This window comes from Halichoerus grypus, chromosome 14 (genome assembly GCF_964656455.1).
Source record: "Halichoerus grypus chromosome 14, mHalGry1.hap1.1, whole genome shotgun sequence".
In the NCBI taxonomy this organism is placed as follows: Eukaryota; Metazoa; Chordata; class Mammalia; order Carnivora; family Phocidae; genus Halichoerus; species Halichoerus grypus.
Genome location: NC_135725.1, coordinates 57,330,093 through 57,351,151, shown reverse-complemented (window position 1 = coordinate 57,351,151; position 21,059 = coordinate 57,330,093). Strand labels below are relative to the sequence as shown.

General features: G+C 38.6%; 1 protein-coding gene across 2 annotated transcripts in view; it reads right to left on the bottom strand.

Annotated features, from left to right (window-relative positions):
• The window catches only part of UBE2R2 (ubiquitin conjugating enzyme E2 R2), a 109,058-nt gene that overhangs the window by 9,630 nt on the left and 78,369 nt on the right, over positions 1-21,059 (bottom strand). For both annotated transcript variants that reach the window (XM_078061393.1, XM_036069576.2), the window contains exon 3: positions 9,436-9,533. In XM_078061393.1, the coding sequence (XP_077917519.1) occupies positions 9,436-9,533 (98 nt within the window). The remainder of the gene's footprint in view (positions 1-9,435; positions 9,534-21,059) is intronic.

The following is a 21,059-nucleotide window of genomic DNA, read 5'->3' as shown; positions in this document are numbered from 1 at the left end:
CAGACGCTTAATGACTGAGCCACCCAGGCGCCCAGAAAGGGTTCATTCTTAAAAGCCTAAACTTACTTTGACTCTTAAAACATACACATACAGAGGAGAAAAAGAATGAGTGATTGAGATTCTTAGGTTTTACAGGCATAGCCTTATTTGAGGAAAATTGATTGGCAACTATGAAGAAGTGAAGCCCAATGCCTGACTCTTCCAGTTAACCCAGGTCCTTTTAATCTCTCATTTATGCCATTTCAAAAGACGGACCTGTAACACCAGAAGATGACCCAGTTAAAATTCAGTCCTTATTACGTATTTTCAAGATGGGAGAGGAATTTAAAGAGGACATCATGGCAAAGAAATCGGTTATGAGTGGGAAAATGGGATTATTTATTTATTTATATATTTGAGCGGGCGCACACACAAAAGGGGAGGGAGGGGCAGAGGGAGAGGGAGAAGCAGACTCCCCGCTGAGCAGGGAGCCTGACGCAGGGTTCCATCCCAGGACCCTGGGATCACGACCTGAGCCAAAGGCAGAAACTTAATGGGCGCCCTGAAAATGTGATAGTTTAAGGGGTCATATATTACAAACAGTTTTTCTCTATGCCTCTAAAGCAACTAACAAATTTAATACTTCCTCCTGTGAAATCCTGGAACTGCTGTTGACTGACAGATCCCTGAAAACACATGGCAGGAATGAGGATCTCAGATTAAAATACACAAAAACACAAAATCAGAACATTTTAAAAAGGAAATTTTTAAAATACACAGAATATGTATCATATGCATAGAATGAAACCACCAAGTCGAATGCAGGGGAACCCAATGTATAAATATCAAGGGAGCAATTAATATCATCCTGGCCCCAAATGGGGTTTATAGGAGCCCTAAGAACAGCAGCACTATTGCCATCTCCCCTGACCTTGCCTACTTTGTCACCCAATGCTTGGGGCAGTCCTTAGCTCCCTTCCCTTTTAGTGGGTAAGATTAGTCAGGAAAACATCCTATCCTACTCCTGAAAGATGCTTCTCCATGATGCTGTGGCAAAGAAAACACCATGTAACCATCTTTCAAGGGAAAGCAAACCTCCACCAAGATGACTTTCCTATCCAAGGGCCTGCAATAGGTGTGGCAGATAGTTCTCAGAGAAAGCAGTTGTGAACTCTACTGTCTGACACCCACCCACACGAAAAGCACCCACTTGGTTCTGGACACAACATGGATGAAGAAACATTTTGTTGCTTACACCAGGAAGAAGAGGCATGGTATTGTGAACATCAGGCATCCCTACCCTCCCAACTCCACTCTTTGCTAATGCCTATTTAAGACTTCCCAATTCCATAAGGAACTCTCACCTGCCTAAACTTAATCCTATGCATCCGGGTACAGTAGGATGGTGGATCTCTTCTTCCAGAAAGTATGCTGGCTTCCTCTATGAACACAGACGCAAACTACTGAACCTGCAGTGGACACTAGTTGGCTGAAGCTCTGGACCCCTACAACTGTAGGGAGCTTTCCCCCACTTTTCCTTTTCTCTACTCTCCCCACTCACTAGGTCTTATGATATAAACTGACAGGTTCTTCAAGGTAACTGGGATGCTTTACTCTTCTTCAGGTTACAAAAGTCTTCCATGTAAAAGTTTTCTAAATATTTTCATTGAGGTGCTGAATGAAAGACTAGTACAGGTGGTCATGAAGAAGTCCAAACACATGTGAAGATGAGACCACTTTCAGATAACACTGCTATATAGCAATCAAGTCCCTGCACCAGCCTGTGCTGTACCTTATGGTACCTCCACTGCTGTCTTGCTCGAGCCACCCTTAATTGGATGTGGAGCACAGAAACCTTAGTTGGACAGCTGCTGACTCTAGAGAGTTTAGCAGCAAAGGAATATCAAGGAAAATGCCCAGCACCTCATATCTTGCCTCTTGATATTTCAGTGCCATAAACTAGCCTCTGAGAAATATATACAATTAACTAGCTGAAGAACCCCCTTGCCTCACAATAAGTAACAGAGAAAGGAAGAAGTATTCCACACCTACTCGTGAGGTAGTGCTTTCCTGACATTTCAGGGTTCTGGGCACCATAAGGTATCCCAGGCAGATGAGGCTGCAATAATGCACACATAACACTCTATATCTCCCTAGAAATTCACAAACACCAAACCCTCCATTCACTCCCCCACCCCAAGATCAGCACACTGAAGGAATATCTATGATGACATGAAGCTAGGAGACAAAGGTCTGAAAAGGTAACTAAAGATCCCACTGCATGGGTACCTGGCTGGCTCAGTTGGTAGAGCATGAGACTCTTGATCTTGGGATTGTGGGTTTGAGCCCCACTCTGGGTGTAGAGATTACTTAAAAAAAGAGAGAGAGAGAGAGAGAGATTCCAAAGCAAATACCTTTTAGATCTGTGTATGAAGATCAAAGGGGCAATCTGAAGATAACTAGTCCTGGTTGTGAAGCCTCTAAACAAAAAAGCATAAAAGCAGAGAAGGCAATCCCTGAGATGAAATCTAGGAAAGGCTTCTAAATTGGGGCTCAAGTGACCTAAGGGCTGAGAGACAGAAAAAATGATGCTGGTACCCAAAGTGCCAAGAGTAGTTTTAGATAGGCAAATTTAGTATGAAAGGGGTTTCCTGTCCCCAAAGGACTGAATCAAATGAGAAACAGGCCTACCTTAAAAGAAAAATGTCCACAAGATTTTAAGCTGAGACAAGGATAATATAGGTATATTTATGCAGGAGAAGTAAAGGTAAAAATCTTGAATTCCTATGGGTAATGGCAATAGATTACCCATTGAGACAGCATGAAAATACAATGAAAAAAACTGTTTGGGGCTTTGTATTATGAAGAATGGGGAAGCTTGTTTTCTCAAAGGGGGACAAGACATGGTAAGCATTCGATTCAGCATTCAACCTCCAAAAACAAGAATCACAGGGCACCTGGGTGGCTCAGTCGTTAAGCGTCTGCCTTCGGCTCGGGTCATGATCCCAGGGTCCTGGAATCGAGCCCCGCATCGGGCTCCCTGCTTGGCAGGAAGCCTGCTTCTCCCTCTCCCACTCCCTCTGCTTGTGTTCCCTCTCTCGCTGTGTCTCTGTCAAATAAATAAAATCTTTAAAAAACAAAACAAAACAAGAATCACTAGTACCTTAAAGCTAACACTTCCTTTTGACTAGGGTTACTACTAGCCCTGAAAAACAAGACCAAAGTCAAACTAAAAAGACAACCCTGCGTTTTTTGTCCAATTTTTCAATTATCTTCCAAAATACTTACTGCCTTTAAATATACTGTCAGTTTAATTATGTTTTGATAATGTGTTTCTTTCGAAAACCTGACAGTCACTGAGAAATGTGGTAGCCAAACTCTTCCCCAGCAACAATAACTACAGCAGAATAACGTCTATATCCTGAAGGAAAGAAAGTATGACCCTGAAATCTTATGCCCAAACTGCCATTTGAAGTATCATGGCAAAACACACACACACACACACATATATATACCCATACACACAAGCATATAACATTTTGGGGTTATTTTAATCTTTTTTTTTTTTTTAAGATTTTATTTATTTGAGAAAGAGAGCGAGAGAGGTAGGGAGAGAGACAGAAGGGAGAAGCGAGGAGCAGGCTCCCTGCTGAACAGGGAGCCCAACTCCGGACTTGATCCTAAGACCCTGAGATCATGACCTGAGCCGAAGGTAGACACTTAACTGACTGAGCCACCCAGGCGCCCCAAGCATATAACATTTTGAACATCTAAGAATTCAGGGAATATAATATGGCTCCAAGGAGCATTTTCCTGGAGAAATTACTAATGGACAAATTCAGCTGATTAACAGATCAAAGGAAATAAAATAATGGACAGCAAACAGTGAATTCATTTCATGGTAGGAATAAGAAATTTAAAAAACTATGATTATGGGGGCACCTGGGTGGCTCAGTCATTAAGCCAGCTCGGGTCATGATCCCAGGGTCCTGGGATCGAGCCCCGCATCGGGCTCCCTGCTCAGCGGGAAGCCTGCTTCTCCCTCTCCCACTCCCCCTGCTTGTGTTCCTTCTCTCACTGTGTCTCTCTCTGTCAAATAAATAAATAAAATCTTAAAAAAACAAAACAAAACAAAACTATGATTATGTTACAAAACAGTACAGATTATAAATGTTATAACCCTGACAATAAACAAATATATATATTTTTAAGATTTTTTTATTTGAGAGAGAGATCGAGCAAGTGTGCGCACAAGCAGGAGGAGAGGCAGGGGGAGAGGGAGGGAATCTCAAGCAGACTCCCTGCTGAGCACAGTGTCCCACATGGGCCTTGATTTCATGACCCTGAGCTGAAATCAAGAGTCAGATGCTCAACCGACCGAGCCACCCAGCCTCCCCAATAAACAAATATTTATATATAACATATTTCGAGAACAAGACAGTGTGCACGCGCATGAGTCAGACAGGGAGGGGGAGGGGGAGAAGGAGAGAGAGAATCTTAAGCAGGCTCTACGCCCAGCGTGGAGCTCCATGCAGGGCTCAGTCTCATGACTCTGAGAACATAACCTGAGCCGAGAGCAAGAGTCGGACACTCAACCAACTAAGCCACCCAGGTGCCCCAATAAACAAATATTTTTAAAAGTTAGGAAGAAAAGGGGAAGAGAGGATGGGAAATAGAATATGTATGCTGATTTTCTTTTACTTAGCTCTGTCAATACAGGCTGAGGCTGAAAAATCAAGTAATAGGATAAGTAGAGGTTAAAGGTACAAATAATCAGCTATAACTGTGTGATGTAAGGGATATGAGGCATGAAAAAAGTAGGAATACACGAATTTTGCTAAGGATCATAAAAGATCCTGTGTAAAAGAAGTGGTCTTTAATATATTCATGAACCTGGGGGTATATAAAGTATCAGATCACTTCTTTCCAGCCTCCCTTTTCACAATTGCTCTTACAAAAGGAATGCATACCTTCCACACATCCCAAATATTCCTGGGGTGCATTGCCCAGAGGTAATGAAACGTAATGTGTATAAAAGAAAGAAATTTACATATAAAACCAACTGTTCTTCCTTTCTCACAAATAATTTTGTTAAAACTGTAGAATGCTATTTAAAAAAAGTATTTTGGGGGCGCCTGGGTGGCTCAGTCGTTAAGCGTCTGCCTTCGGCTCAGGTCATGATCCCAGGGTCCTGGGATCGAGCCCCACATCGGGCTCCATGCTCAGCAGGAAGCCTGCTTCTCCCTCTCTCACTCCCACTGCTTGTGTTCCCTCTCTCACTGTGTCTGTCTCTGTCAAATAAATAAATAAAATCTTTAAAAAAAAAAAAAATAAAAAAAGTATTTTGGTATGTGATGGAGTACAATAAATTCAGATATGTATAGACTGGGGTTGCTGGAATTACATTTTCATTAAAAGGAACTTACTAATTCCATCTCTGATTATTATTAAGAATGCATTATGCCTGAGGGAGAGTCCCATTAAAGTAAAGCATTAAGTACAGGGAATATGTATGTGGTGACTCCTTATTTCATAGACATAATAAACTTATGGCAAAGTTCTATGCCTGATCTATCTGAGAATTAGAATCCATAAGCAAGATGGCTGTCAAGGTGAGGTGTATCAACACATTTATTTGAATTTAAAAAGGGAGACATTTTTTTTCTGATTTAAAAAATATATGGGCTAGATGCGTTAAAATCCAAAATAGATCTATTTTCTCAATTTTTTCTAAGTATACTATATTGAACAAGGTACCTAAAGTAATGAGTAATCAGCATAATCAACACATAATCAACAGTAATTTGATACGTTTGAACAGACTCTTTGGTATACACTTCCCAGAAAGTGAGAAGTAACTAACTTGGTAAAAACTGGTAAGAAATCCTTGTGTAAGTCAAGAAGCTTCCAACTTTTCATTTTTAACAAAAGTAGAGTTCCTGAGTTACTAGCTTTTCAGATCATTAAAAATGACTAATAAAAGGGCAGCTGGGTGGCTCAGTCAGTTGAGTATCTGACTCTTGGTTTCAGTTCAGGTCATGATCTCAGGGTTGTGAGACCGAGCCCTGTGTGCAGCTCTGCACTGGGAATGGAGCCTGCTTAAGATTCTCTCTCTCCCGGGATGCCTGGGTGGTTCAGTTTGGTTAAGTGTCTGCCTTCAGCTCAGGTGATGATCCCAGGGTCCTGGGATCGAGTCCCACATCGAGTCCCGCATCAGGCTCCTTGCTCAGCAGGGAGCCTGCTTCTCCCTCTGCCTGCCACTCCCCCTGCTTGTGCTCATGTTCTCTCTGACAAATAAATAAAATCTTCAAAAAAAAAAAAAAAATTCTCTCTCTTCCTCTCCCTCAGCCCCTCCCCCTTAAAAAAAAAAGACTAACAAAATGAGTGAATAAACATATAAATATGTATATATGTATGTATTTAGGTATTGATTTTAATCAATCTCCTGTGCAGAAGAATTTGAAATAATTTATACAGATATCTCAGCCTCATGGAAGTGTAATTGCCATTCCTTATGTGTGGGCTGCACCTATGACTTCCTTCCTTCAGAAGAGTACAGAATGGAAAGGGGAAAACAAGGAACTTTACATGGGAGAAATCTAGAAACTGAGTCCCAGCTAGGTGATGAATGTTAACATCAACAGTGATTAAGTCATGTTGATATTATGTACCCTTAATACAAGATGATGACAATATATTTTACCTCCATGGTCTTCCTCTCCAGTACTATAACCCTACTCTAATACCAGGAAAACATCAGAAAAATCCCAATTGGGGGACATTTTTACAATACCTGAGCAGTACTTCTCAAAACTGTCAAGGTCATCAAAAACAAGGAAAGTCTGAGACTGTCACAGTTGCCTAAGGAGACATACCTACTAAATATAACTTGGTATCATGCATGGAATTCTAGAGAACTATCTGTACTATCTTCACAATTTTCAAAAATCTAAAACTGTTCTAAAATTTTAAAAGTCATTAACAAAACCACAATGGGATACCACGTCACCCGACCAGGATGGTTATAATAACACAGATAATAACAAGTGTTAACGAATATGTGGATAAACAAATTCTCAAACACTGTTGGTAGGAATGTACTACTTAGTGCAGCCATGTTGGAAAACAGTCTGGCAATTCCTCAAAAAGTTAAACACTGAGTTATCATATGACTCAGCAATTCTATTCCTAGGTATGAAGTACTGATTAATGCTACAACAAAGATGAACCTCGAAAAAATGCTAGGTTAAAGAAGCCAATCACAAAATACCACATATTGAATGACTCTATTCCTACAAAATATCCAAATAGGTAAATCTATAGAGACAGAAAGTAGACTGGTGGTTTCCTAGGGTTGCAGGCAGAAGGGTGGGGGTGGGCATGGGGGGCTGAGGGATAATGGAGTGTAAATGCTAAGAGGTATGAGTTTCTTTGGAGGTGATAAAAATGTTCATGGGGCACCTCAGTGCCTAAGTTGGTTCGGTGTCCGACTTTTGATCTCAGCTCAGATCTTTATCTAGGGTCGTTGAGTTCAAGCCCCGAGCTGGGCTCCACACTGGGCACAGAGGCTACTTAAAAAAAAAAAAAGTTCTAAAACTGATTGTGGGGATACTTGTGCAACTCTCTACTTACATTAAAGAACAGTGAATCGTACACATAAAATGGGAGAATTGTTGGGTATGGGAATTATGTCACAATAAAACTTTTTCTTAAAGACGGACAATAGATCACTGTGATTTCTGCGAAATAACTCAGAAGGAATTAAAAGGATTGTTTCACTGCCATATAAAATTCTATTCCATTATCATATGTAAATACGGTCTCTTAATCATTGCATTTAATATAGTTATGTTATATATGTTAGTCCTCATGCGTATGTATACATATATATGTATATATATGCATATATTCTTGGGTGCGTATATCAGTATATATAATGTATATTATTCATACATTATGTATACATATGAAATTGAAGCTGTATTTCTACCTCAATCTAACAATGTAATAATTATTCATGGCTACATGACCTAACTGAAAACAAATGTCTATCTACCTGATTAAAAATGTATTTCTAATAATTATTAAATGTAAAAAGTAAAAGTATACTGAAAGTATAATATACTTGTCTTGTTTTTAATCAACTGTATAATAAAGTAATTCAATATAGAATTCAGTTTTGTTTTGTCACAAGCAATTAAAATACAGATTTTTGTTTCAGAAAAATATTATAGGATAAATAAAATATATAAGGCTATCAAACATAAAAATTTCAAGTATTAGGACAGTAAAATGGAAATTCAAATGCAAGTAGAAAAATATTTTTTATTTCTTTTAATTTTTTAAAAAGATTTTTATTTATTTGAGAGAGAGAGAATGAGAGAGAGAGCATGAGAGGGGGGAGGGTCAGAGGGAGAAGCAGACTCCCTGCTGAGCAGGGAGCCCGACGCAGGACTCGATCCTGGGACTCCAGCATCGTGACCCGAACCGAAGGCAGTCGCTCAACCAACTGAGCCACCCAGGTGCCCCGAAAAAGTATTTTTTAACTATTTAGAGATGTAAAAAACTGTACCTAAAAAAACAAAACACCAAGAGAACCCTGCACCTAAAAAACATGTAACAGTGGGGGCGCCTAACTGGCTCAGTCGGTAGAGCAGGTGACTCTTTATCTTGGAGTTGTAAATTCAAGCCCCACGTTGGGTATAGAGATTACTCAAAATAAAATTAAAAAAAACAAAACAAAACACAAAAAACTACAAAAACATGCAACAGTGTACAGTTTTTCAAAATTCTTTTAAGGGTTAGGTCACCAGCTCCTAAATATACAGACCACTACTCTAAAGAAATGGTTAAATACCCATCTATTTATATAGATAGTTCAACAGATCAATTAACAGATGAATAATCTTAATACTGCATTGTATGTTAACTAATTAGAATTTAAATAAAAATTTGAAAAGAAAAATAGATGGATAATCAAAGGCAATCAAAAGAAATATACAAGGCCTTCAAATCATTAAAAACATTCACACGCATATAAAACACAAAAAATAACAGATAATGGAAGCTCTTTTAAAAGTAGCATGTATATAAAGTCAATTGACTTTGTAAAGACTTAAATTTTTCTGCAAAATGTAGTAAGAATCCTAGAGTAAGGAAACAACCAATCCAAACATGGACATCATGAGATCCAAAGATGCAGGATGGAACTTATGATAATGTATGAACAAGAATTCAGACTAGAAAAATTCTAAGCCGCACATAAAGAAATGAGTAACATATGCAATTACTGCTCTGTAAATATGACTCTTCAAAACGATGCATACGTGTTACCTAAAGCTCTAGCAGAAGACAAAGCAACCAAGTACAGAAAGGATTCTTTTGTACTTGTTAAAAGATAATATCTAATCTTAAGAACCACCTAAAAACCAGATTATTCCATATGTAACCCCTTACCTGACATTTTGAGTAGGATTCCACCTTTCAGAGGGCAGTTCTCCACTCTGGGGGTCATCTACAGGCGGATGAAGAATCGAAATGCATACATCTCCATTCTATGAGACACAAACATCACATTCAGTAAATACTCAAAAATATGATGTAAAAAGGGACATCAGTTCTGCTGAAGTTTCTTTTATTCTTAGAAAACTTGTTTTCTCATCATTAGGGGAGAAAACAATTCTTTTTCTTCATGTTTGCAATCGATGTTGAAGAATTTTTTTTTTAAAGACTTAATATATTTATTTGTGAGAGAGAGAGAGTGAGCGAGAGGGAGAGAGAGAGAAGCTGAAGCAGACTCTGCCCTGATCGCAGAGCCCAATGAGGGGCTCAATCCCGCCACCATGAGATCATGTCCTGAACCAAAACCAAGAGTCAACCGCTCAATCAACTGAGCCACCCAGACACCCCAACGCTGAAGAATTATTAAACATTTTTTATATTATAAATATTAGTTCTGAACAATCTGCAAGATACATTTCTTGGTTAAAAAAGCACTATGTTTGTAGCACCATCCTTCTAAAAAACTCACTTAAAAATAGAGAGGGGCGCCTGGGTGGCTCAGTCGATGGAATGTCTGACTCTTGATTTTGGCTCAGGTCATAATCTTGGGGTTGTGGAATCAAGCCCCACATTGGGCTCTGCATTCCACGGGGACTCTGCTTCTCTCCCTCTCCCTCTGCCCTTCACCCCCACCCCACTGCTCATGCTCATGTGCTCGCATGCTCACGTGCTCTCTCTCTAAAATAAATAAATATTTTAAAAATATTGACAAATATGATGAACTGATATTCAGGAGTCTTGAGAAGCAACTAAATATCTTTATTTTCAGACACATCTGAACCTAAAGTACATAAAAAGAAACAACCCCCTCCAAAATTTGACCTTGCTTAAAATCTATCTAGAGAGATGTATAATCACCTTTAAATCAATGGTTTCAATAATTATGGTTTACATAAACTGAAAATATGCCTCCCAACAACTTAATTATAACTCCCTCAGGATATGGATAAAACTCACTACTTTTCTGGGTAAGATTTTATTTATTTATTTGAGAGAGAAAGCATGCAAATGAGCATGAGCAGGGGGAGGAGCAGAGGGAGAGAGAAAAGCAGACTCCCCGCTGAGCAGGAAGCCTGACCCAGGGCTTGCTCTCAGGACCCTGGGATCATGACATGACCTGAAGGCAGATGCTTAACTGACTGAGCCACCCAGGCGTCCTTTGGTTCATAAATTTAAATTATAGGACCTAATCCACATGTACATTTAAAGTCAAACACATATGGATTGCTTACCTTATGCATCACAGACTGTTATTCAATAGGAAAAAAAAGACTGAGTAAGATATAGTACCAACCTCAGTCTAAAATGAAAGATTCAAAATTCTAAATAGAGATAATAACTAAAGTATAAAAATCTGGGACACCTGGGTGGCTCAGTCGGTTAAGCATCTGCCTTCAGCTCAGGTCATGATCCCAGGGTCCTGGGATCGAGCCCCGCATCGGGCTCCCTGCTCAGAAGGGAGCCTGCTTCTCCCTCTGCCTGCCACTCCGCCTGCTTGTGTCCCCTCTCTCCCTGTCAAATAAATAAATAAAATCTTTTAAAAAATAAAGTATAAAAGTCTTATATATACAACCAAGATTTAGACATACACAAAAAATACACAACCATATCAAGATAACAGAACATTTTTAAAAGGAGAATAAAATTTTAATAAAATACCAAATACTAAATTCTAAAACTTGTTAGATGCCATGAGGAAGGTAAAAAAAAAAGCAAAACAGAAACAAGGAAAGAGAAACTTAGGGTATATCCTGGATAGTGGACACCTGGCATGTGGTGTGGAAGACAAACTAAAGGCTTAATGTTTGAAAAAGCTTTGAGATGGGTCTTGAATAATAAGTCAATTTTAACAACCTAAGGGAAATTTAGACATGAGTTAGCCCAGAGAAATAAACCAACATCATAAACAGACTTGGGTAGTTGTATTTGTTTTGCATTGCTACTGTAACAAATCACCACAAACTTAGTTTAAAACAAAAATTTATACTTCTGTAGGTCAAAATCTGACACTGTTCTCACAAGGCTAAATTCAGTGTGTCAGCAGCAATGCACTCCTTTCTGAAGGCTCTAAGAAAAAAATCTTTCCTTGCCCTTTCTAAGCTTCTAAAGGCCACCCACACTCCTTTGCTCTTGGTCCCCCTTCCTCTAATCCTCAAAGCAAACAATGTTGCATTTCTCTGGGCCTTTCTTCCAGAGTCACATCTCTCATTCTCATTTTCTGCCTACCTTTTCCACATGAAAGGACTCGTTGGGTTACACTAGGCCCACCTGGATAATCCAGAATAATCTCTTTATTTTAAGGCCAGCTAATAATTAGCAACTTTAATTTTTCTTTAACATATAAGCTAACATATCACAGGTTCCAGGGATTGAGATGTGGACTTCTCTGAAGGACCATTATTCTACCTAGCACAGTAGTGAAGAACCCACTTGTAATGAAAAATAAAATACAAAAATTAGACCAGAGGAATATGTTACTTTGTTCTGAGTTTAATACCTATATATATAAAACTTCTGAGCAGTGGAATGACATACATAGATTTGTACTTAGAAACAACATATTAAAAGATGGGCATCTTAATTGATACAAAGCATTTGACAAAATCCAACACTTTTTCTAGATAAAAACACTCAAAAAACTATAAATAGAGGGGACGTATCTTAACATTGTAAAGGAATTAAAAAAAAAAAAAAACCCACATCTAGCATTTTACTAAATGGTGAAATCTTTCCTCCTAAGATCAAGAATAGGACAAGGATAACCATTTTTACCACTGCTACTTAACACTGTCCTGGAAGTTCTAGCCAGAGAATTAAACAATAAAAAGCAATAAAAGGCATACAAACTGGGAAGGAAGAAGTAACATTATTTCAAAAACGACAAAGAAAATTTCAAAGAATTCACAAGATAGCTACTAAAGCTAATAAAGAAATTCAGCAAAGTTGTAGGATATAAGATCAACACTCAAAAATCAGATTTACTTCTCTATACCAGCAATAACATAAACAGGATAACCTAAAAAGGATATTGAGAAAACAATTCCACTTACAATGGCATCTAAAAGAATAAAATACCGAGGATTAAATCTAACCAAGGAGATGAAAGATTTGTACACAGAAAACTATTAAAACACTGCTCAAAGAAATTAAAGACCTAAGTAAATAGAAAAACATCCTGTGTTCATGAGTAGAAAGACTTAATGTTAACATGGCAATATTCCCCAATTTGATCTACAGATTAAATGAAATCCTAATCAAAATACCAGTTTCCCTTTTCCCAGAAATTGACAAATTGATCCTAATATTTATATAGAAATTTAAGGGACAAACAAAAGCAAAAACAACCTTTAGAAAGAAGAGTAAATGGGGCGCCTGGGTGGTTCAGTCAGTTAAGAGTCTGCCTTCGACTCAGGTCATGATCCCAGGGTCCTGGGATTGAGCCCCGCATCAGGCTCCTTGCTCAGGGGGAAGTCTGCTTGTCCCTCTGCCCCCCCAAACCCCCAACTCATGCACATGGTCTCTCTCTCAAATAAATAAAATCTTTAAAAAAAAAAAAAGAACTGCCTTTCTGGAGACCTAGAATTTGCCCCATCCTTTAAAAATAATAATTATAATAAATAATAATTTATTGAGGTGAAATTCAAATACATAAAATGAACCATTTAAAGTGAACATAATTCAATGGCATTTAGTACGTGGTCCCAGTGTTGTTCAATTATCACCTTTATTTGTAAAGTATTTCCATCACTCCTACATAAAACACCTTACCCACAACACAATTTCCCCCCAATCCCATTTCACCCTAGTCCTGGTCTCTGACAGCCATGCCCCCAGCTTTCTGTCTCTGTGTATTAATCTATTCTGGATATTTCTTATAAAGGGAATCATACAATATGTGACCTTTTTTCTCTGACTTTCACTTAGCCTAATGTTTTGGAAGTTCCTCCATGTTGTATCAGGTATCAATAACTTTTTTTTTTTTTAAAGATTTTGTTTATTTAAGAAAGAGAGAGAGTGCAATCTGGAGGAGAATGAGAGAGAATCTGAAGCAGACTCCACAGTAAGCGCAGAGCCGGATGCAGGGCTCGATTTCACGACCGCCAGATCCATGATCTGAGTCGAAACCACGAGTTGGCTGCTTAACCGACTAAGCCATGCACAGGCTCCAGTACTTCATTTATCTTTATGGCTGGATGATACTCCATTCCCATTGTATCCATCCATCTGTTGATGGACATTGGACTTTGTCCACCTTTTGGATGTGTGAATAGTGCTGCTGTGACCATGTGCATAGATGTACTTGCTTAAGTAATTTTTTCAGTTCTCTTGCTTATATACCTAGGAGTGGAATTACGGGATCAAATGGGTAATTCTGTGTTTTACTTTTAGAGGAAGGACCAGACAGTTCTACAGCAGATGGACCATTTCATATTCCCATCAGCAGTGTATGAGGGTTCCCGTTTCTTCACATCCTCACCAATACTTATTTTTAACTTTTGTTTTAATTCTAGCTATCAAAAGAGGATGTGAAATGATATCTTATTGTCGTTTTGATTTGCATTTCCCTACTGAATAATAATGTTGAACAACCTTTCCTGTGCTTATTGGCCATTTATGTATCATCTTTGGAGAAATGTTTGTTCAAGTCCTTTGCCCAGTTTTCAATTGGCTGGTTTATCTTTTTGTCTTTGAGTTGCAGGAGTTCTATATAATTAAGGATATTAAACCCTTATCAAATGTATGACTTAGAGATATTTCCTTCATATCTATAGGGTTTTTAAAAATCATCTTCTTGATAATGTCCTTCGCGTAAAAGTTTTTCATTTCAATGAAGTCTAGTTTATGTCTGTTTGTTGCTCATGCTTTTGGTATTCTAAGAATACATTGCCATATTGAAGGTCATGAAGATTTACCCCAATGTTTTGTTTTGTTTTTAGAGAGGGAAAGGAGAGGGACAGAGGGAGAGAGAGAATCTTAAGCAAGCTCTAAGCCCAGCAGGAGCCCAACGCAGGGCTCGACCCTGACACATCATGACCTGAGCTGAAATCAAGAGTCACTTAATCAACTGAGCCAGCCAGGCACCCCTGGTTTTGTTTTTAAATAGTTTTATGATTTTAGCTCTTAGATCTTTGTTCCATTTTGAGTTAATTTCGTACATGGTATAAGGTACGAATCCAACTTAATTCTTTTGTTTTTGGAATTCCAGTTATCCTAGCATCATTTGTTGAAGAGACTATTATTTCCCCATAGAATGGACTTAGCATCCTTGTCAAAAATCATTTGGCCAAAGATGTATGGATTTATTTAGGGACTCTCAGTTCTAGTCTGTTGGTCTATAGGTCTATCATTATGCCAGTCCTAAACTGTCTTGACTTTAGCAATACTAAGTTTTGAAATCAGGAAGTGTGAGTTCTCCAACTTTACTTTTTTTTTTAAGATTTTATTTATTTGAGAGAGAGAGAGAGAGACAGCATGAGCAGGGGGAGGGGCAGAGGGACAAGCAGACTCCCCACTGAGTGCAGAGCCTGATGTGGGTCCTGATACCAGGACCCTGAGATCAGATGCTTAACTGGCTGAGCCACCCAGGCTTCCCTTTAAGATTTTTAAAATTTATTTATTTGAGGGGCGCCTGGGTGGCTCAGTCGTTAAGTGTCTGCCTTCGGCTCAGGTCATGATCCCAGGGTCCTGGGATCGAGCCCCGCATCAGGCTCTCTGCTCTGCGGGAAGCCTGCTTCTCCCTCTCCCACTCCCCCTGCTTGTGTTCCCTCTCTCGCTGTGTCTCTCTCTGTCAAATAAATAAATAAAATCTTTAAAAAAAAAAAAAATTATTTATTTGAGACAGACAGAGATAGCGACAGAGAGAGCATGATGTAAAATGAAGACTATCTAGCCTAGGCCCCCTCCAAATCCAATTAAACTGAAATCTCCAGTATTCTTTATTTTTAACAACTTCTCCCCAGGATTTTGATATGCAGCCAAATTTGGGTACTGCTTAGGGAAATCTCTTCCCCATACCTTAAAGTTAGAAAGAATGCATAAGATCTGCAAATTCATGAATATAACTACATAAATATACATTAATTCCTGCTTGTCAAAGACTATTTACAAACCAGAGCCCAGCTCTACAAAAGGGCAAATTTGGTGGCCTAAATATTATTACGTTCTAAATGATGGCTAATGTACCTATACTCAAATCCTTCAGGTTTGTATACTGTCACAGAGCAAACTAGTGTCCTTATTTAAATTTTTTTAAAGAAAAACTATAAGGAAAATTTAAAAATTGAAATAAAGCATAACAAAGAATTCAAACGTTTAATAATGTTTATTATTAAATTGCATTTGCTAGGTAAAATTTCAACACCAAACCAGAATCAAAATCCTCTGGTTTCTAGTGACTTTCTACCTTACTCATTTGATTCATATAAACCAAGGTGAAAGTCACACACAGACTTCGAGAGTTCTAAAGGAACATTCTACAAAACTTTTCTCTAATGATTTAGAAATAAAGAATATTTTACAGGTCGGGGGCGCCTGGGTGGCTCAGTCGTTGGGCGTCTGCCTTCGGCTCAGGTCATGATCCCAGAGTCCTGGGAGCCCCGCATTGGGCTCCCTGCTCTGTGGGAGGCCTGCTTCTCCCTCTCCCACTCCCCCTGCTTGTGTTCCCTCTCTCGCTGTGTCTCTCTCTGTCAAATAAATAAATAAAATCTTTAAAAAAAAAAAAAAAAAAAAAAAAGAATATTTTACAAGTCGAATAATGATGACTTGTTTTAATGATGGAAACAATTAAAAATATTTTACTGAGTACAAAAGAAAAGTTATGTCAATTTATCTTAGTAGTTAAAGCAAACAAAATATATTAGGTTACACACTTCTGATTAGCACACAAGAAAGCATTTGTATTCATTTGAATTCAAAGAGAAATGTTTTATGCAGGTCCATTTTTAAACACTATTGAGTAAAATTATATAAATTTTTAATGTTCATCAAATGCACACTTTAAAAATGATAATAAATACTGATAACAAAATTTTAACAAGCACTCAGCATCTTTATGTGGATTAAAACCACACAGTTCAAGCATGTTTCTGATGATTTAATAACACAATACAGAAACAAAATCTGTCTCACCTCTATAGAGGAACATAGAGCAGCTATAGACAAGTAATATATGTTTTACCTTTCCCATGAGGGCCTGGGTGGCTTAGTTGGTTAGGCGACTGCCTTCAGCTCAGGTCATGATCCTGGAGTCCCAGGATCGAGTATCACATTGGGCTCCCTGCTCAGTGGGGAGTCTGCTTCTCCCTCTGACCCTCCCCCTTCTCATGCTAATAGAATCTTAAAAAAAAAAAAAAAAAAAAAACCTTCCCCATCCCACACTTTACTCCAAATAAAGTCTGTAGTTTACTTAACAGTATTGTACCAAAGTTAATTTCTTAGTTTTGATGAATGTACTATTTTTTTTTAAGATTTTATTTATTTATTTATTTATTTGAGAGAGAGAATGAGAGAGAGAGAGAGAGCACATGAGAGGGGGGAGGGTCAGAGGGAGAAGCAGACTCCCTGCCGAGCAGGGAGTCCGATGCGGGACTCGATCCCGGGACTCCAGGATCATGACCTGAGCCGAAGGCAGTCGCTTAACCAACTGAGCCACCCAGGCGCCCCGATGAATGTCCTATTCTTGTATAAGATGTTAGTTAACATTAGAGAAACCTGAGTAAAAGTTTTATGAGAACTTTCTGTACTATTCTGGAAACTCTTTTAAGTCTAAAATTATTTTTAAGTGGGTTAATTTTTTATTATATTTTTATTTTATATATATATATATTTTAAAGATTTTATTTGACAGAGAAAGAGCCAGAGAGCACAAGCAGGGGAAGGGGCAGAAGAAGAAGGAGAAGCAGGCTCCCCACTGAGCAAGGAGCCCAACTCGGGGTTCAATCCCAGGACCCTGGGATCATGACCTGAGCCGAAGGCAGATGCTTAACTGATGAGCCACCCAAGTGCCCCAAGAAGTGGGTTTAAACTTAACATTTTTAGTATGTTTATAACATCTAGACATTGAAATGAAAGCATTTTAATAAAAATTATAAATGTTATAGAATTTTAAATTTTTATATTTAAATTTTATATGAAATAAGTTTAAGAATAATGAACTTCAGCAGTTTATCCTAGCATTGAAAAATCATCAGAGAATATAACATTACAACTTTATTTGTAATTGATTCTAATATGACTTCTTTGGTTTTATTATTTGATTCCTGGGTGGAATAACAAAGGAAATTCCCAGAGAAATCACATAAAAACCATAGCTCTATTAGATAATTCCACCAAAAGGATAAAAGAATAATAATTTAATCAAAGAGAAAGAAATGCACATTAAATGAGCAAAGGAGATGAAGCAGAACTAGGTGAGCTATCATTTGTTGCATTATCTAATAATTTTACTGAGTGCTATCAAATAAGAATGGAGTAAACCCTTATTTTAAAACATCTTGCTATGTAAAGGATTCAAATGTACTTCCTAATTATACTCGCTATGAACACAGTGGTGTACACAGAGGACAGAAAGACCATATGTGGATGGGAAGGGAGGAATGGTTGAAAAAGATAGGTATCTGGGATGGTTAAATTTATGTGTCAACTTGACTGCGCTAAGGGATGCTCAGATAGCTGGTAAAATATTACTTCTAGGTGTGTCTGTGAGGATGTTTCCAGAAGAAATTAATATTTCTATCAGTAGACTAAGTAAAGAATATCCACCATAATGGGGACAGGGATCCTAATGGGGCAAGCATCCGCCATTCTGATGAAGGCCTGAATAGAACAAAATGGCAAAGGACAAATTCTCCTGAGCTGGAACAACGGAACTCTGGGTTTTTGAGTCTTGGTACTCTAGGACTTGCACCAGCAGCTCCCCAGTTCCCAGGCCTTTGGATTCAGTCTAAATTATACTCCCAGCTTTCCCAGTTCTACAGCTTGCAGAGATTGTGCAATTTCTGACTTCATAACCATGTGAGCCAACTTGTATAATAAACCTCCTCTAATATATATCTCTATATATGCTATCAGTTCTGTTTCTCTGGAGAACCCTAATACAGTATTACTATTGCTTTTACCTAGTCTTTCCTGTATAATATTAAAATATAATTTATGATTACAGCTTTATCGTAAAGGACTCTTAACATATGCAGTTCTTTCAATTTCTGAAAAGCTGATAACGGCATACCATCTACCTAAATTATTACAAAGATCATAAACCCTGTATAATTAAGGCCCATTCACCACTCACAAAGTCTAAATTCTATTATTCCAAAAAGTTACGGTTCTATAGACTTGGCAAAAAACCTTATACAAGATACCAGAGAGCTAGTTCACTCTCTACTCAAGCCATGTGAGGACACAGAGATAAGCCACAAGAGTCTTCAGAAACAAACCATGCTGGTACCTTGATGTTGGACTTCTAGTTTCCTAACCTACGAAAAAATAAATTTCTTTTGTTTAAGCCATTCCCTATATGATACTGTTATGGCAGCCCAAGCTAAGAAAACATGTCTTAGGAAAAGCCTATTAAAACAGTAGGATCTAATTTTAATCGTTATTAAAACAATAAAATTTAAAAATACTATATCCTAAAGATCATCAAGTACTGTGTTTTCCATTCAGTTTTGCAGTGAACCTAAAACTATTCTAAAAAAAAATCAGTATATTCTTAAAAAAAAAAAAATGAAGATTTATTTATTTGACAGAGAGAGAGAAAGAGCACAAATAGGCAGAGAGGCAGGCAGAGGGAGAGGGAGAAGCAGGCTCTCCACTGAGCAGGAAGCCCGAAGTGGGGCTTGATCCCTGGACTCTAGGATCACGACCTGAGCCAAAGGCAGATGCTTAACCGACTGAACCACCCAGGCACCCCTAAAAAAAAAATTATTTAGTTAGTTTTAATTTTTTAAAAAAGATTTTATTTATTCATTTGAGAGAGAGAGAGACAGAGAGAGCACACAAGCAGGGGGAGAGGCAGAGGGAGAGGGAGAAGCAGACTCCCTGCTGAGCCAGCCGGGAGCCTGATGTGGGGCTTGATCCCAGGACCTGGAGATCATGACCTGAGCTGAAGGCGGACGCCCAACCATCTGAGCCACCCAGGCGCAGCCCGCAATTTTTTTAAATAAATGATAAAGAACAGGGAGATTCTGAGTTGCCATAGCTGTAAAGTTCATAGTGAATTACAGTATGTATGAAAACCCCATTTTAATACATGGTCTGTGGGGCAAGTAGGCTTTGTTGGGTATGAAAACCCCATTTTAATACATGGTCTGTGGGGCAAGTAGGCTTTGTTGGTTGTCTACATTGAATATGTAGTTACCCGTAACCAGGAAACTGTATTTTTGAGCTCACTCAACATATTACAAAGCAGATAGGAGTAGAATGATTGATGACAAGTTCATATTAAATTTTTTTTTTAAGATTTTATTTGTCAGAGAGAGAGAGAGAGAGAGAGAGAGCACAAGCAGGGGGAGTGGCAGACAGAGCAGGAGAGGGAGAAGCAGGCTCCCCACTGAGCAAGGAGCCCGATGCGGAACTCGATCCCAGGACCCTGGGATCATGACCTGAGCTGAAGGCAGACACTTAACCGACTGAGCCACCCAGGCGTCCCATTGTATTAAATTTCTCTTGTTCTCCAAGTTTCCCCTTGATATTTATAAATTTCAAAAACTTAGCAACTATAAAGGAAATGTTAAAATAATTAAATTCACTCATATAACATTGCCGTATTTACTACTTTTGGGGCTGCAGTAATGTGTCCATGGATGTATTTAACAAAACTGTAACCAAGCTCTGGTGATTTTTAAAACTTGACATAATAAACTATTCTGTAACAGTAATAGTCTTTACAATATTTATTTTTACTCATTCATTCATTCATTCATTTAGTCGGCTCCATACCCAGTGTAGAGCCCAACAAGGGATTTGAACTCAAGACCCTGAGATCAGGGCGCCTGGCTGGCTCAGTCGTTAAGTGTCTGCCTTCGGCTCAAGTCATGATCTCAGGGTCCTGGGATTGAGCCCTGCATCGGGCTCCCTGGTCCGCGAGAAGCCTGCTTCTCCCTCTCCCACTCCCCCTGCTTGTGTTCCCTCTCTCGCTATGTCTCTCTCTGTCAAATAAATAAATAAAATCTAAAAAAAAAAAAAAAAAAAAGACGCTGAGATCAACAGTCAAACACTCAACCAACTGAGCCACCCAGGTGTCCCTACAATATTTATTTTTAATGCCCATGAATCAAAAACTTTTTTTTTAATAAAGATTTTATTTATTTATTAGAGAGAGACAGAGAGAGAGCACAAGCAGGGGGAGCGGCAGGCAGAGGGAGAAGCAGGCTCCCCGCTGAGCAGAGAGCCTGATGCAGGACATCCCAGGACCCTGAGATCATGACCTAAGCTGGAGGCAGACACTTAACCAACTGAGCCACCCAGGCTCCCCTATCAAAAACTCTTTCAAGTCCCTTTTTCTGGCATTTGAGTAGTCT